Raw genomic sequence first — 18,806 nt, 5'->3', positions numbered from 1 at the left:
ACTTACTTTCCAGCTCCACCCTCCACCAGGATAACCCTTCACATCTTCCAAGTCCCTTCAGAAAATATCTTCCATTGTCCAACCTGTAGTTTATAGTGATATCTCATCTATTAGTCTGGGGTCTGAACCATGCCAGGCACTCAGGGAATATTGTTTGAATTTGCTCTTGATTATAAGAAAGTTGAATAGCTGAGTGGAAGCAGCATAGGGCCTGGAGAAAGGAGAAGGATGAGTCAGTGATAGCATCTAGTTCTGACAGAGAGAGAAAAGGCTCCATAAGTTGAAGATCAGTAAACCATGTTTTAATTTTAAGTGTGAGATGGTGCTAAGTTATTCAAATGGACATATTCAATAGTAGATGAAATATGGAGCTAGAGCGTTCATTGCAAATATATAGAAGAGCTGCTGGGTTCCAGTTTCCCAAGAGTGGTCCTGTAAACACAAAAGTACTGATCATCCATTACCTGATGTTGTTGAGATCCTACTATGGCCAGAGAACTTAATTTAATTCTCAGTATATGTCTATAGGTTACAAACATTTTACCAGTCAGGAAATAGAAGCTCAAGGAAGTTAAGTAATTTGTTCAAGGTCATAAAACTAGAACAATAAAACAATTCAAACTAAAATACTACCAATTTCTTGACATTGCCTCTCTATAATTTATCATCCTTGCTCTCAGAAGCTGACACAAAAATGACACAAAACAATTCAGTAATAATATCTAGTCATAAGGACATGCTAGACTTATCTTAGGCTGAAAAAAAACCAAAGGAAAAAAATCATAACATATGCTACAGTACTTGAAGGTTTCCATGGACGCATTTTGAATACCATAGGAAGCATTAAAAGAAGATGGAAGTAATGTATGGATTCAATGAGCCAAAATAATTGGCTAATACTCAGCCATTTCAGGAGATAGCATATGATCAGCAAGCAATGGTACTGGAGGAAGAAATTGAAGCTGAGCTGAAAATACTGGTTAAAAACAAGGATCCAGTAACAAGAGGAATTCTAAATAAATGTTTCAATAAATGGTTATAACCCTGTATGTACTCACTTACCTATTTTAAGACATTTGGAAGACAGCTTTCTGGCCAAATGCTTGAAAGGAATCCATATTGTCCCCATCCCAAACAAAGATTATCCAACAGAATGTGTGGATCACAACACACTGTGGCTAACATTGAAGAGTGGGAATCCCAGGACAATTGATTATGCTTACGTGGAACCTATACTTGGACCAAAACAACGACAACAACCAAGAGAGAGCTATGTTGGCCTAGTGGAAAGGAAGCTATGCTACCAAGCCAAAGGTGGGTGATTTTCATCTTTGGCCCTTGGCCAGGTTCAAATTGTCTTCCTGTCAAACTCGTGGTTGCTGTGATGCTAAAGACTGTGACAGTGATGTGCCAATCATGGTAATGGGTACCCGTGGTGGACAGTGTTGGCTGGAGCTTCCCGACTAAATCAAGCCTGGAAGCAGGAGCAGCATCCACTTCTGAAATGACTTGCTTCTGGAAACTCTATGTACCAAGAGTGCTCAGGCTGTTCATTCATAGAGTCGCTATGAGTTGTCTATGACTCGACGGCATCAAACAACAACAACAACAACAACATACTTGGACCAGGAAGCAGCCATCAGAACACAGAAAGTAAGCAATGGTTTCAAAATCAGGAATGGGATATGCCAGGAATGCATCCTGTCTCCATATCTTTTCAATCTATATGTGTAAAAATTCATCCAGGAAGCTGGGCTCTATGAGGAGGAAAGCGGAGTCAGGATTGGAGGACGATTCATCAACAACGTACATTATGCAGATGACACAACCTTGCTTGATGAAACTGTAGAGGATCTGAGGAATTTGCTACAGAAGGTCAAGGACTGAAGCTTTAAATATGGATTGAAGCTCAACATCCAGAAAACAATTATTTTCACCACTGGGACAATTTGCAGCATCATGACAGATGATAGATGGTAAAGAAAAAGTGATGTCTTTGAGTTGTGGTGCTGGAGAAAAGTATTGAATATACTACGAGAACAAACAGGTTTGCTTTGGAGAGGGTGAAATCAGGCTGCTCCTTGGAGGCAAGGATTTTGAAGCTCTGTCTGATATACTTCGAGCATGTTGCAAGGAGGGACCAGTCCTTGGCAGGATGGGGAACAGTGCAATAAAGGAAGACCCTGGATGAGATGGATTGACTCAGTGACTGGGATAGTGAGGGTAAGTGTGTCAGAGACAATGAGGTTGGCTCAGGATAGAGCAGGGTTCATAGTTGTAGACAGGGTCACTATGAGTCACAAGCAACTTGATGGCACATAACAACAACATCATTAATATCATACAGCAGTAATATCTTGCTGATAATTTAAAAAAACAGTTCTAACAGTATATCTACAGAGAACTGCCAGAAATTCAAGTTGGATTCAAAAAAGGACATTGAATGGGAGATAACATTGCTGATAATGTGAGTCTTGGCTGCAAGAAAACAGTATCAGGAAGATGATTACTTGTATTTTATACACCATGTAGAAGCATTTGATTTGACTGTGTGATCATGACAAATTATAACATTATCATCAATGTCAGATGGATCTTGGCAGAAAGAGTACCAGAGGAATGTCTATCACTGTTTCATTGACTACGCAAAGGCATTTGACTGTGCAGATCAAAACAAATTATGGCTAACCTTGAGTGGGACTCTCAGAACACTTGATTGTGCTTATGTGAAATCTATACTTGTACCAAAAAGCAGTCCTCAGAATAGAGCAAGGAAACAGTGCATGGTTCAAAATCAGGAAAGAATTGTCACAGATGCATCTTATCTCCATATCTTTTCAATCTATATGCAGAACAACAGATCATTTAGGAGGCTGAACTTTATAAGGAGGAATGGACATCAGGATTAAAGGAAAACTCATCAACAACCTACATTATGCAAATGACACAACCTTATTTGCTGAAACTGAGGAGGACCTGAAGTACTTGCTACAGAAGGTCAAGGACTGTAGTCTTCAATATAGCTCAAGATCACCACTGGGCCAATTGGCAGCACCATTATGGACAGAGAAGAGATTGGAGTTGTTAACAATTACAGCTTACTCTGCTCCACATTCAACACTCTTGGCATCAGCAGGAAAATCTGTTGTCAGGGACCTCTTTATAGTACTGAAAAGCAATGATGTCAGTCTAGAGACTCAGTTGCACCTGATCCAGGCCATGGTCTTCACAATTACTTGCTATGCATCAGAGAGCTGGGCAATGACTAAGGATGACAGAAGAAGAATTGATGCCTTTGAGTTGTGGTGCTGGAGAAGAGTCTTGAACATACCATGGACCACCAAGTAAATAGATCTGTCTTGGAGAGAGTGAAATCAAGTTTCTCCTTGGAGGGAAGGATTTTGAAGCTGTGTCTTACATACTTTCAGCACATGGCCAGAGGGACAAGTCTTTGTAGATAGACATCATGCTAGGAAGCATGGAGAGACAGCCCAAGAGAGGAAAACCATGGATAAAATGGATTTATACAGTAATGGGGACAATGGGGTCCATTTGTCAGTGAGACTGACAAACTGAATCAGTAAGACTGGCTCAGGACAGGGCAGGCTTCAGAGCTGCTGGGTTGTTATTAGTCGCAGAAGACTAGACAGCACATAACAACAACTGAAAAGAATTAAAATTCTAGAATGTTGTACATAGGCTAAGCAGCAGTTGTTTGAGCAGAGCACAAGGGTACTACTGTTGTTATGTGCCGTTGAGTCGCTTGCGACTCATAGTGACCCTCTGTACTACAGCCCTAAACCCTGCTCTATCCTGTGCCAATTGCACTGTCTCTGACACTCCCATCCCAATTATCCCAGTCACTGAATCAATCCACCTCGTAGAGGGTCTTCCCCTCCTGCGCTGTCTCTCTACCTTCCCAAGCATGATGTCCCTCTCCAAGGACTGGTCTCTCCTTACAACATGGTTTAAAATCAGGAAAGATGTGCATGAGGGTTGTCTCTTCCATACCTAGTCAGTCTGTATTCTGAGCAAATAATAAAAAATCTGGAACTATATGAAAAATAAAAATTATACTAAGATTGGAGGAAGACTCACCAACAACCCATGATATGTAAGATAATAGCTTTGCTTGCAGAAAAACAGACCTGAAGCAATTACTGATGAAAAGCAAGGACTATGGCCTTCAGTGCACACTACACCTGAACATAAAACTAAAAACCTCCCAACTGGATCAACAAACAATATCATGAGAAATGAAGAAAAGATTGACGTTTTCGAGTATTTAATTTTAGTTGGCTCCACAATCAACAGTCAACACCCGTGGGAGTAATAGTCACAAAATCAAAGGGCATATTGAACAGGCAAGAGTACTGCTGAAGAACTCTTTAAGGTTCCAAAGAACAAGGATAAGAATATCTTTTTCAAAATTAAGCAGAATAAGGGGGGAGGTAATCATAGGGTTGCACAATTTGATGGGTGGAGGGAGGGTTGGGTAAAGAAAATGGGAAAGATCCTGTGTGAAAAACAATGTATATGAACTTTGTAAGAAAATCAGTATAAAATAAAAATTTTATTAAAAAAACACACACACAACTAGGTTGATCTTGAATCAAACCATGGTATTTTTCAATCACCTCATAAACATAGATTGTAAATAAGGAAGACTGAAGAAGATTTGATGCGTTTGAATTGCTGTTTTGCAGAAGAATATGGAATATCCCATAGACTACCAAAGAACAAAACAGATCTGCCTGAAAGAGATGAGATCGGAATACTCTTTAAAAGTGAGGATGGTGAGATTTCCTGTTTCAAGAGTAAACTTGGTAAAGTTGAAAGTTAGTGAAAAAGAGAAGACACCTCAAGGTGATAGATCAACACAGTGACTCCAATGGGGAGCTTAAGCTAAGTGGAGGTTGTGAAGGTGGTACGGAACTGGGTTGTATTTAGTTCTGTTGTACGTGAGACTGCCCTGAATCAGATCCAATGACAACAGTCATGAACAAGAAGTTTATAGGAACATATAGCATGTATAACTGTAGCATGATATACTGATAACCAAGTCTCCAGCAGTTCAAATCCACCAGCAACTCCAAGGGGGGGAAATGAGCTGTCTCCTTCCATTGAGTTTACAGCCTCACAAGCCTGATGGTGGATTGCTATGTGTCAGATTCACCAGTGAGTTTGAGTTTGAAGATCAGGGAAAGCTTCATAGAGGAGATGCTGTCTGAACTCAGCCTTGTTGTTATGGGTTGTCAAGTTAGAAGCAACCCAAAGCTGAGTCTCCAGAATGTTTTCAGAAACAGTAAATTGCACAGGAGGAGATTGCCCATCCTTCTCCCATGGACCAGCTGGTGGATTTGAAACATGTGCCTTTGGGATTACAACTTCTTACCACCAGGCCACCAGAACTCAGCCTTAAATGAGCCTATTTAAACAGAATGGGAAATGAGTTAGAGTGGAGATGAGAGGAGAGACAGAGAGCCAGCAGACATAAGAGTGTAGTCATGAGGTGAGTGCAAACTCAGAAGAATGGAGATCCTAGATTTTAAAAAACCAAAAGCATTTTCAAGGAATGAACAGCCAATAGTGCTGACTGCCACCAGGAGGCCAGTGTGAAGAGCTGAGCTATAGTGTTCAGGGGAAAATTGGTGGTCCTAGTAAGCCATATGAGGACAGAAGCCAGCTTGCAGAAAATGAAAATTAAGGAAATACTCAAGCATATCTTCTGTTTTAACCACTACGTTTTGCTATTAAAACATAGAGCATGATTCATTCATTTCACGCTGTACTTGGCTTACTTCTGCTTTGGCTTTTCCTTTGGTACAAATTCAAGTGTGCTTTTAAGGGAAAACACCAGCAAACATGTCCTACTTTTCCTTTCCCTTTAGACTTTATAAAGAATTCGCGTGGGAAATGGGTTTCGAAGAGTTCCATTTGCATCTGAGGCCTGTTCACTTTGAATTGGCATCACACAAGGAGAAGGTAGAAGAACCACCTCCTGTTTTCATTACATCTCTGTTGGAGGACAGTGATCGGGTGGACAGGTGAGCCTTGAGAGCATTGTTCCAAGGGAATAAGATCACTCAAGTCGAAGCTTTTTATTCTAGACAGTCTTTTATCACCTCCTGTGCTATTAACTGCCTCTGAAATCCCACCAGAGGATTATCTATGAGTTGATTCTGACTCAACAGTACACAATAAGAACAATAACAAGTCTTTTATTAAGATGTAAACAGGACCAAGCAAATTGATTCAGAATAAGGGAACATCTGCTGTTTGAGACCTCTCCAAAGTACTGAAGAACAATGGTGTCTCTCTGGAGACTAAGGTGCACCTGATACAGGCCATAGTCTTTGCAATCACTTGTTATGCATCAGAGATTGGGACAGTGACTAAGGAGGATAGAAGGAGAATTGATGCCTTTGAGCTGTGGTGCTAGAGAAGAGTATTGAGGGTACCATGGACTGCTAGGAAAACAAACAGATTCGTCCTGGAAAGGGTTAAACTGGGTGGCTCCTTGGAGGCAAGAATTCTGAGGCTCGGTCTAACATACTTTGGACATGTTGTAAGGAGGGACTGGTCTTTGGAGAGGGACATCATGCTTGGTAGGGTGGAGGGACAGCGCAGGAGGGGAAGGCCCTCTATGAGGTGGATTGATTCAGCGACTGGGGTAATCAGGATGGGTGTGTTGGAGACAGTGCAATTGGCACAGGACAGAGCAGAATTTAGGGCTGTTGTACATAGGGTCGCTATGAGTCACACGTGACTCGACGGCACATAACAACAACAACAACATCAACTTGGGGCTGAAGGTATTCACTGAATCGTGGCCTGGACTTTCATTTATAAGCTGTGGGGCACTGTTGCCAGTGAGGTTACTTTACCAAGCAAGGTTCATAATTGGGAAACGTACACAACTCCAAACTGGAAGCTGGAACGATTAGTTCTGGAGTTGCTGCTACTTGGTGGTCAGAGCTATGACTCATGGAATCATTAAGGACACACCTATGCGAGTTTCCTGGTTCTCCATTTTAACCCCTCCCTACTGGCTGTAATAACCTACTTTCAGCTGCACTTTGCTTAAAAGCAAAGCCATATAGCTGATATGATGGTCATAAAGAAAACTCAAATGGTGTCTTGAGGCTTTGTCAAGAATCAGAATATAGCTTTGCGACAGACCTCAGTCTTCGATAGATCAAATGTGGCAGATTTTAAATATTTCAATAGAGAGCCAAGGTAAAAATCATGTAGTGGCCAAATGAATAGCTTGTGAAAAATCATTTCTATCACCATTGGCCAGGCTTTAGAAAAGACATCAGGCTGGGGAAAGTGGAGGGTCAGAGAAAGAGAGGAGAACCCTTAACAAGATGGATTGACACAGTGACTAGTAATGAGCTCACGCATGTCGGAGATTGTAAGAATCGTGCAAGGTTCTAATCTGTTGTCCTGGCTGACTCTGAGTGGTAATTGACTTAACAGTTTCTAACAATAACAGCAACAATATTATATGCAACATGCAACAATTTACAATGGCACTGAATATGCAAATGCAATTAATTACATTTCTAATTTCTCCCCCCCACCCCACAATCTATCTGCCATAATATCAAGTTTTTTCTTTTTTAAAAATAGAGGGGAGAGGAATAAATTCTCAGTCAAGGGAGGTACTGGATTTAGGAATGGAAGTGTTTTTGAGTACCATAGTGTCAGAACTGATCCATAGCAGGTTTTTAGAGGCAGTTAATGTCTCAGGAAGAGATTGGCCATCCTTTTCCCATGAAGTGGCTGGTGGTAGCCTGGAAACATTTGCCTTTGGGATTGCAGCACAATTTCTTACCACTAGGCCACAAGTGCTCCCTAGGGAGTGGAAGTAAGATGATATTATTTGCTTAGCTATTGCTTCTGGGTGGAGAGAGGTATGACAGTTGATCTGACTGGACAAGAACCATGGCCCATATCTTTTCTCAGTTTGACTTGTAAACACAAACAAGTGAAATCAACCATGTGATAATTGTATCTCAGCCAGCTTAGTATATTAGTAACAGGAGGCAAACATGAAACTTCTTCTTGGGTTCTATAGATTCAGCTCATTGCCTGAAAGAGCAAAGCCAATGGTCTAGTGGTAAGAAGCTGTGCTGCAATCTCAAAGGTACACAGTTCAAATCTACCAGCCACTCTGGGGAGAAGGATAGTCACTCTTCTGTGTGATTTTATTATTATGTGCTGTCGAGTCACTTGAGACCTATAGTGGCCCTCTATGTACTGCAACTCTGAACCCTTCCCTATCCTGAGCCAGTCTGATTAAATCAGACACACCAACCCCCATTTCCCCAGCTACTCTATCAATCTATCTCATCCAGAATCGTCTTCTCCTGCACTGTACCTCCCTTCTGATCAGGATGTTCTTCAAGGACTTGTCCCTCCTGACAATATGGACAAAGTATGTGAGACAGAGCTTCAAAATCCTTGCCTCCAAGGAGAAACTTAGTTTCACCCTCTCCAAGACAGACCTTTTTGTTTTCTTGGCAGCCCATGGTATGTTCAAGATGCTTCTCTAGCACCACAACTTGAAGGCAAAGATTTTTCTTCTGTCATCCTTAGTCATTGTCTAGTTCTCTGAAGCATAACAAGTAATTAAGAAGATCATGGCCTGGATTAGGCATACCTTAGTCCCTAGACTGACATTATTGCCTTCCAGTACTCTGGAGAGGTCCCTGACAGCAGATTTTTCCCAATGCAATTTGTCTTTTGATTTCCTGATTGCTGCTGTTAAGAGACTATGGAGCCGCGCAAGCTGTAGTTGAGCTTCTGTCCATCTTGACAACTACATTCCTTGACCTTCAGCAAGCTCTTCAGGTCTTCTTCAGTTTCAGCAAGCAAGGTTGTGTCATGTGCATATCCTAGGTTGTTAATGAGTCTTCCTCCAACCTTGATGCCACATTCCTCCTCATAAAGCCCTGCTCTCCAAATAATCTGTTCTGCATACAGATTTAAAAGGTATGGAGACAGGATGCATCCCTAACACACTTCTTTCCTGATTTTGAACCATGCACAATATCCTTGCTCTGTTCTGAGGACTGCTTCCTGGTCCAAGTATAAGTTTCGTGTAAGTATAATCAAGTGTTCTGGGTTGATTTTAAAGCCTCTGAAAACCACTGAAGGGTCAGTTCGTCTGTATGGTATACAATATCAGTAACAGATCATGAATATACTTAAGAGTTATATGCCTTCAAGAAAAGGCATCTTTCTTCCCACCACATGGAATCAAGCATTAATGCATGCCTAAGAGACTTCTTGAAATCTCTTCTTTCCTTTCCTGCTAGTCCGCCCTTCTTTCCAGTGATCCCAGCTCCATCTCATACTTGAAGATGATACATCCTGGTAAGGCAGAGGTGAGGAAGAGAAAGTCCCTTTTCCTTGCGACTATGGATCACTTTCCAAAGCTGGAAGGAAGCTCTAGTGGCCTGGTCTGTGGGGAGTTGTGCTGCTAAGTCACAGCGAGACTTCCTTGGTAGTTCAGAGCCATCAATAGCTCTGTGGAGAAAGACGAGCAGCCTCTGAAAACCCACTGGAGGATCAGTTATTAGTCAGTTGCAACTAGAGAGCAGTATATTTGGTTTGTATTTAGTAATTTGGTTTGAGAAACAAAAGTTATACAAGTGTTCAGGTCTTTTGTTCATAGGTTTCTATGGGTTGTCTACGACTTGACAGCACTTAACAACAAAAACATTTTTGTTGTTGTTTCAATCTTTTTTCCCCCCTCAAGGCAGTGTTAATATGCTAAAGTACCCTCATCCTCAAGAGAACGGACTGAGATGAAGGAAGTTAGGATGACCTATCCCAGAGTTCTCGGTCTTAACACTATTAGTATTTGGACCCAATAATACTCTTTGATGGGTCTTGTCCTGTGCATTATAAAGATTAGCAGTATCCTTGGCCTTTAGCCACTAGAGTTTCACAGTATCCTTTTCTTCTGCTTTTGTCAATCCATAATGTTTACAGACATTATTGCCAAATGTTTCCTAGAGGCAGTCTCTCATGTTCTTCCAGTCTGACATATTAGCTAAACCAAAAGGTGAATTAATGGTAAGGACACAGGTATCTCACAGAAGCACTGACACAGATCAGATGTGTGAACCCTCAGATGAGGCCACACCTCCAACCAGCACAACTGAGAAAGCCTTTTGGAGACAAGATGTTCTCTGACTTTTCAAGGTCCCTGCCAGAGTTGGCGTCTATACCACTGTGAAATAAGCACATTTCTGTTCAGCCTGAATCGACCTGTCAGAAAGCACAAATTGTCTGAAAGTGCTGAGGTCTAGTCAAGCTGGGATTTGTCTTCCCAATGATGATTCAGGAATGCTGCAAGATCCTGGGGAGCCTTTTGAATTATCAGGAATATTAATTTCCTTTGTCACCCTAACAAATTACCTAACAAGGGCTTAAAAGAATAGAAATGCGTTCTCTCCCAGTTCTAGATTGCCAGAAATTCAAAATCATTGTATCCACTTCGTTATGCTTCTTCCAAAACTTCTGGGAAAATACCTTTCCTTTCCTTTTCCCACTTCTGGTAGTCCTAGTATTCCTTGGTTTGCAGCACCATAACTCTAATCTCTGTCTCCATTTTTACATCCAGCCTTCTCTCTCACATGGCAACATCATGGAGTCTCCTATGTCTGAGCATGCCTCTTCTCTTCTTAGAAGGACATCTGTCATACTGGAATTGAATGACAATACAAAGAACTCATTTTGGCCTTGTCTTCGGCTAAGTGTTGTTAAGTGTCATCAAGTCAGGCCTGACTCATGGTGACCCCATCTGCAACAGAACAAAGTGCTGCCTCATGTTGTACCATCCTCATGACCGACCAACCTGGGTCCCAGGCATCACACTTCCCTTGCACCCTCATGATTATGCCTGAGCCCATCGTTGCCATCACTTTGTCAGTCCATCTCACTGAGGGTTTTCCTCTTTTTCTCTGACCCTCTATTTATTTAACCAAGCATGAAAGATAGCCCTTGGAATTGGGTAGTCAGTGAAGTATCTTTCTTATGTAAAATCTCCGGCCAGCATCTGAAGGGGGGGGGTGCAAATGCGTGAGGGGCTACACAGACTCCTGTTGGTCAGCTGACCTAGGGAAGGAAGCAGGGCATAATGTAGCCATTCCTAGTCACTCCTCAGGGAGTTCTCGTGGTCTAGTGGTTAGAAGGCACATGGCTCACATTCACCAGTTGCTCCTCGGGAGAAGGATGGGCAATCTCATCCCATGTGATTAGTTGCCTCTGAAAACCTGCTGGAGGGTCAGTTATGGGTCGGTTCCACCTTGACAGCATGCAATAGTCAGTGACTCGGTCATGACGATTAAGTGAGGCTCCAGCCATGACTATACATTCAGAACAATCAAAAGCACTGGTCACAGAGGTTCTAGGTTTCCTGGATTGGAGCGATCATACTCTCCAGAGGGTGGTATGTCTGGAGAGAATGTAGGTGTAATGCCAGAACCCCTTGAGACCTGACCTGCTGCATCCCTTCATTTGTGTCTTCCTGTAAAAGCAACGTCATGGAGTCTGTGTAAGTAAAAACATAAGAGATTAATGGAGGGATGGAGACAATGCAAACAGAACAAATGTCCAGTCACAGAGTGAAATGTTCATTCCTCCCAACAATGAAGATGAATGCAACTCAGTGAGTTACTTAGTGCTGAGCTCTAGCCAAGGTCTTTGTGACCCCTAGCACATGACTGGGCAAGGCTTGGCAGGTCTGATGTGCTTATGGCCCACCCAGGGGATTAGGCAGCTTGCTGGTAATATAATAATGTGTATAAGGTACATGGCTGCCTTGTGGGGTGGAACATGCAAATGTGATGATGAGTTAGCTTTGCCACCTTGCTAGGCTTAAAATGAACCACCTCAGAAGCAGAAAATGAGAATCTCTCTGTCATAAAATAAAAAAATCCAGGAAATGTGAACATGGGTTTTGGACCAGAGATGGTTGCATTGAAATCTCCTTGATCCAACAGAGACCTTCTAGAGTACTCAAGTAATGTTGTTGTTGTTGTTGTTCTTGTTGTTATATGCCGTCGAGTTGCTTGCGACTCATAGTGACACTGTGTACAACAGTCCTAAACTCTTGCTCTATCTCTTGCCAATCTTATTGTCTCTAACACTCCTACCCCCATTACCCCAGTTACTGAATCAATCCATCTCATCAAAGGTCTTCCTCTCCTACGTTGTCCCTCCACCCTCCCAGCATGACCAGTCCTCTCCAAGGACTGGTCCCTCCTTGCAACATGTCCAATGTATGCCAGATGAAGCTTCAGAATCCTTGCCTCCAAGGAGCAGCCTGGCTTCACCCTGATGAGCAATGGCCATAAAGAAACAGAGACAACAAAACCAACAGACAGACTGGAGATAGGGCAGGGGGCTTCCTGGCCCACAGAATGAGTAAGTGGAGTGTTTTCCGGCAGGACTCTTATTGATGCTGCAGGAGCCCATTTGCCAGTAGAGCCAGGTCTGTCGACCCTTTGGAACCAGATCTCAGATCTTTTGAGCCTAGGTTTGCTTGTAGAATGGGCTGCCACTGGGCACTTAACTTGGCAGAGCTGAAAAAGCTTTATAATACTTGCATGAGTTGGGCAGAGGCCAAGCCATGAAGTCAGGGTCTAGAGAAGCTTGTGTTTTGATACAGCTGAGGAGAGACTGTTCTGATTGAAGACCTAGATCCTGAATGTTCCTACCCCTGAACTAAGGCCTGTAACTTCCCTAGTAAGTTCTTCCATAGTAAGACCATGACTTTGAGTATGGTCTGTAAGTTTTCTTGTGGCTACTGTCATAATTATTCAACACAGCAGCGAAGCAAGGAGTGCCATGAGAGAGACATTGATGTCAGAGTTAGTGAAAAGGTGTGTAGAGAAGGGGTGTGTATGATTTCAGCCTCATAGGAATTAGGCTTGGGCTCTTGATATTTATTGATAGAAGTTCTTTTAGCTCTTCTTGAAGTTAGAGGAAGTTGGACACAGTCCAAACTCATTCCATTTTTTACAGAAGGGCACAAATTTGTACTATTAGAGAACTTAAACGTACAAACTTCATGATTGCCTGAAAGACCATTAGAGGAGTTAAAGGTGAAGAATATGCCAGGGATAGGTGAATAACATTTAAGTGGGGTTATATGATTGGCTAAAGAATTTGGGAAGGGTGGGTAAATAACATAAGTGGGATTATATGCCATTCAGTTCATTGCAGAGTGGTTCCAGGGAAGTGACAGGACAAGGGTTTTTTTGTAACCTAGGACTGTAGCCTTCAATATGGATTGAAGCTCAATATCAAGAAAACAAAGATTTTCCCCACTGGGCCTATTTGTAACATCATGACAGATGGTGAAGAGATTGAGATTGTTTACAGTTTTAGTTTGCTTGGCTGCACAATAAACACTCTTGGCACCAGAATCCAGGAGATTATAAGATGTATTATATTGGGAAAGTCTGCTGTCAGAGACCTCTCCAAAGTACTGAAGAGCAATGATGTCAGTCTGGAGATTAAGGTGTACCTGACAAAGGCCATAGTCTTCACAATCACTTGCTATGCATCAGAGAGCTGGACAATGATTAGGGATGATAGAAGGAGAATTGATGCTTTTGAGCTGTGGTGTTGGAGAAGAATATTGATTATACCATGGACTGCTAAGAGAACAAACAGGTTTGTCCTATAGAGGGTTAAACCAGGCTGCTCCTTGGAGGCAAGGATTCTGAAGCTTCATCTGACATACTATGGACATGTTGCGAGGAGGAATCAGTCCTTGGAGAAGGACATGCTTGGGAGAGTGGAGGGACAGTGCAGGAGAGGAACAGATGGATTGATTCAGTGATTGGGGTAATGGGGGTAGGTGTGTCAGAGAAAAGAAGATTGGCACAGGATAGAGCAGGGTTTAAGACTGTTGTACATAGGGTTGCTATGAGTCACAGGTGACTCTATGGAACATAACAACAATTAATGAGCTAGGGAGGATGGCTTTGTTGTTGTTGTTGTTGTTGTTGTGTGTCCTTGAGTCAAAACCAAGCCATAGCTGACCCTCCAGTGGGTTTTCAGAGGCAGTATATCACACAGGAAGAGATTACTGACCTTTATCTCATGAAGCAGCTGGTGAGAACCATGTGCCTTTGGGAGCTTCTCACCACAAAGCCACCAGAGCTCTCTGGAGGCTTAGTGGTAAGGAGTTGTGTTGCCAACCCAAAGGTAGGCAGTTCCAATCCACCATCTGCTGTGTGGGAGAAAGATGGGCAATCTCCTCCTGTGTAACTTGGGGCCTCTAAAAACCTCATGGGAAGCTATGAGTCGGTCTTAACTCATAGCAAAGAAAAATAATATTAATAAAGTTGCTTTGTCAATCATGTTTGTTTCTAGAGGTCCATTGGGTAGATTTCTTGATAAGGCTGTGCAACAAGACCCTCTGGGCACAAGCTAGTACATCTTACACCTGTTTGGCTCTGTGGCAAAGACCTTTTGGGAATAGACTGATATTCCACACCTGCCACACCTCAGAGAAAAAGGGTATTTCCTTTAGAGTGTATTACTAGGTCAGCATCAAGGTTAGAGAAACTGTTGTTAGAAAAGGGCAATTTTCACAAACCAACATGAACTGTTAGAGTGTCAAAATTTTAAAACAGAGTTAAAACTCTGCTTTGAGACTCTTCTATTTACAAATACCCAGAATCTCTAGCGAGTGACTGTGCGAATACATCGTGTTCATGAATTGTTCGCTTCAGATTTAGCAAACCCACAGCAGGCAGGAGAGCCAGCAGAGCCTGTCCCCTGCCTATCTGGCAATTGAAAGGACAGAGGGATTGAGCTCTTCTAACTTTTGAACTCTGATTTAGCTTGTGGTAACAAATTCAGAGAAGGGCTGTGCAGGCAGTTGATTTAAAGGACGGTATCCTTTGAACTTGAAAATCTGGCCTAACCGCAGGTGGTGGGTAAGGATTAGAGGAGAGAAGTGCCATGTGGGCAGCTGGCAGCAAGGAAGAGATGTAGTAAGGTGAGGTCTAGATCCCCTACAGACAGGCATTGGATTCACACTGATACGTAGCACACAGCAGTGAAGGTGGATTTTCCCACTGTGCTCCTCGCTTAGATGTGCAAAGATTCACACTAACGATCGCATCTTAACTCTACTATATCTGCAAGACTTTTGTTTCCAAAAAATTCACTATCACAGGCATCCAGAATTTAAGACTTTAATGTATCTTTTTAAAAAAATCAGAATAATTGATGCGTTTGATTTGTGTTAGAGAAGAGTACATGACAGCCAAAAGAACAAACTCTGTCTTGGGAAAAGTACAGCCAGAGTGCTCTTTGGAGGCAAAGATGACAAAGGTTCATCTCACATACTTGAGGCGTGTTGCTAGTTGAGGTTATTCCTTGGAAAAGCACATTGTGTTTGGAAATGTATAATCTCAGTGAAAGAGAGGACGACCCCCAATGAGATGGACAGACTGAGTGACTGCTGCAGTGGGCTCAAATGTGTTGGAGATGTTGAGGATGGCACAGGCTAGGACGTTCACAGGGTTGCAATGAGTTGTGCTTAATTCGACAGTATCTAACAATGACAACAACAGCTTATTTTATAACTTAAGTGTATATATGCTTGCTTGTTTATCAACAATAACAACATTTTTAAAAAACACCAAATACTCAGTGCCATTGAGTTGGACCCAACTCATAGCTGATCCCTCCAGCGAGTTTCCAAGGAAGCAAAATCTCAAGGAAGGTCACTGCTCATCTTTCCCTCCCAGAGCTGCCTGTGAATTCACATCACTGGAGGCACTGCCTTTGGGTCAGCAGTTCAGTTCCCTATAGATGACGCCACCCGCGCTCCCATACCACATATCTTTTGGGGGAACAAAGTTCACCCCCTACCACTGTAGAAATATTGACATGTCCAAGGAAGTGCTTTCAGTTTATATTCACTTTTGAATATATCAAGTGTTAATTCCTTTTAAATGTTAAACTTTCCACTTTGGAGTGTCATTCTATAGCAAACATAAGTCTAGCTATTTAGAATTATTAAAAAGTACATACACACATATTGTCTCATGATGAGATCAGTGGTATTCCTGTTTGTAGGTAAAATAACCAAGATTCCTAAATATTACATTACTTAGCAGAGTCTTATAGTTATGGACAAATATCCCAAGGTGGAATCTGACTGCAGAGAACATTTCGATGATTGTTAGAACCACAGGAGAGATTGAAAAGAGAAGGGACTATTTGTGGGGGCCGGAGGGTGATGAGGGAAGAGATCATACAAAAGAACATAAAGAGCCTGAGTGTTCAGAAAGGTTGAAAGAAAAACAGTATATCTATGATCAAGATAAAATAATTCAAACACTGCAAGTGGCCCCCACACTCACATGCAGAGAGCTAGTCCAACAAGGACCAAAAAGACCCCAGAGCCCTTGAAGTCTTTGGATTTAAACACCAAGTCTAATATAAAATAATGTACATGTTGCCTTTGAGCTTTGGCGTTGGAGAAGAGTATTGAGGATACCATGGACTGCTAAGAGAACAAACAGATTCTTCCTGGAGTGGGTTAAACCGGGCTGCTCCTTGGAGGCAAGGATTCTGAGGCTTCGTCTGACATACTTTGGACGTGTTGTAAGGAGGGACCGGTCCTTGGAGAAGGACATCATGCTTGGGAGGGTGAGGGCAGGCACAGGAGGGGAAGGCCCTCTGGGAGGTGGATTGATTTGGTGACTGGGGCAATCGGGATACGTGTGTCGGAGACAATGAGATTGGCACAGGACAGAGCAGAATTGATCAGAGACATAGGGTCACTGTGAGTTGCAAGCAACTCGACAGCACATAACAACAACAACAACAACAACATGTTATAACTAAGGAGACTTGGTGACAAAGTGTCTTATGTGTTGGTCACTAAATGAAGGTTTAGTGGTTCAAACCCTACAGTCATTCTTCTGGAGAAAGACAGGCAGTCTCCTCCTGTAAACATGTTAAACCTCGGAAGCCCAGTGGAGAATCGACTGGACGGCAGTGGGGTGGTGTTCTTACCACTGGCCTTCGAGACCTGACCACCTGCCATCTGTTCTATCTTGTCTGTTGACTTTCAGCCTGTCATCAAAACAGTTTCCTGTTTCTCCTTATAGATATTCTCCTACTACTCTTGTCCTAGCCATCTCTGAATTGGATGACACTCAAGTGGGCAAATTTAGTTTTTATACGAAGGAAGCCATCCTTAAGGTAAATAATCTTAACCTTTTATCATTACTGCTTTGAAAAGAAACTCAAGTAAACTAAACAGGTTACAAAGGTAGTCCTTCAAACTATCATGGAGTTGAATCATGTAAGTTTAGCTCTTATACATTAAAAAAATATTCTGGTCTGGACCATAAAGCAGTGGTGGTCTTGCCTTATTTGCTGTTACCTTATTTCACCATGTGTTTTAACAGTGGCCTATAAGATATAGACAGTAAAATAAAATACTTGTGGCAAACTGCCTTAACCCTGAGCTTTTAAAGAAATAGATGTTATCTAATCTTTTTCATCTAAGTGCTACTTTTACCCTGCCACTCAGTTAATGTCTTTGTGTATATATTTGTATATGTGAGTCTGTATTTAGTTTTCTGTTTGGGTTTTGTGGGTTGTGTATGTGTGTGTGTGTGTGTGTGTGTGTGTGTCTGTATTTGTGTGTATTGTTTAAGCATACCCTAATCCTGACAATTTTGCACAAAGCCTACCATTGAGCACTTTTGCTAGTTCATCAGAGCCTACTTGTCCTTTTCTGACTATTAAGGAAACCAGATAGTGTCCAGATATGGTGGAAATCTATTCTGGAGGCTGCCCCAGACAGTAAAATGTTATTTAAGGAGAGACCAGAATCAGCTTGTGACTGAACAGCCTGAATATGAACTTTTTGTTGTTGTTATGTCCCATAGAGTTGACAGCGACTCATAGTGACCCTCTGTATGATAGCTCTGAACTCTGCTCATGCCTGAGCCAGTCTTACTGTCTCCGACACTCTTACCCCCATTATCCCAGTCACGGTGTCTATCTCATCCTTTAGTTTGATTCATATATTTACAAGTTAAATTAGTGATTACTTTAAACCTGGATTTAATCTTTCTTTGTGGAGAAGTTGCTAATACAGTGTACTGTTTTCTTCCTTTAGCTTTTGTTGCATTCAGGAGTGGAAAATATGCAAGTGACCCTTGCATGCCAAGCTGCTCAGAAAAATGCTTTGATGGTGGCTGTGCAGCAGGCATCCTTCTATCATGTCCCCTGTGGGGGCCGTCCAGCCAAAGTCAAGGTCAGTCTGTGTGACAGAGAAACCTGAGACTTGCTACCACTGTATCGACTTGGGTCCAGCTGTCTCCCTGCCTGACTTGTTTTTAATTTTGTTTCTTCCTGCTTTCTCTCCCTCCTTTACTTTGTAATATGAAATCAAAACATGACCAAATCCTAATTGTCTTTTATTTTTTAACAGTCCACTAAGAATTTTTCCTTTCTATCTACCTCTATTATATTGACTAGCTGGAATATTCTGATAAAATGCATCTTTTCTCCTCAGCTCCAACTTTTGTAGATTAATTATTTCCCTGTCTTCTTGTTTGCCTATGCTGTATTTATTTTTGCAAAAGTGAGCAGATCTCTTTGTTTTCTTTTTTATATATTAATTTTTGTATTTTTCCCCAAAAAATGGTTTATGTAAACCATACTATATATTAATATATATTATATATATAATTATTATATATAAATATATATTATATATATAATATATAAATATATAT

The 18,806-nt window shown here is 41.8% G+C and overlaps 1 protein-coding gene across 1 annotated transcript in view; it reads left to right on the top strand.

Annotated features, from left to right (window-relative positions):
- Positions 1 to 18,349, top strand: part of LOC102874102 (transmembrane protein FLJ37396-like) — a 52,154-nt gene extending 33,805 nt beyond the window's left edge. The window contains exons 7-9 of the mRNA XM_006881230.1: positions 5,892 to 6,047; positions 17,163 to 17,256; positions 18,185 to 18,349. Coding sequence (XP_006881292.1) covers positions 5,892 to 6,047; positions 17,163 to 17,256; positions 18,185 to 18,349 — 415 coding nt within the window. The remainder of the gene's footprint in view (positions 1 to 5,891; positions 6,048 to 17,162; positions 17,257 to 18,184) is intronic.
- The last annotated feature ends 457 nt before the right edge of the window (positions 18,350 to 18,806 follow it).

The sequence above is a fragment of the Elephantulus edwardii genome, unplaced genomic scaffold (genome assembly GCF_000299155.1).
Source record: "Elephantulus edwardii isolate Elephantulus edwardi_28Jun2011 unplaced genomic scaffold, EleEdw1.0 scaffold00013, whole genome shotgun sequence".
Classification (NCBI taxonomy): Eukaryota; Metazoa; Chordata; class Mammalia; order Macroscelidea; family Macroscelididae; genus Elephantulus; species Elephantulus edwardii.
This window is presented reverse-complemented; position numbering and strand designations above follow the sequence as displayed.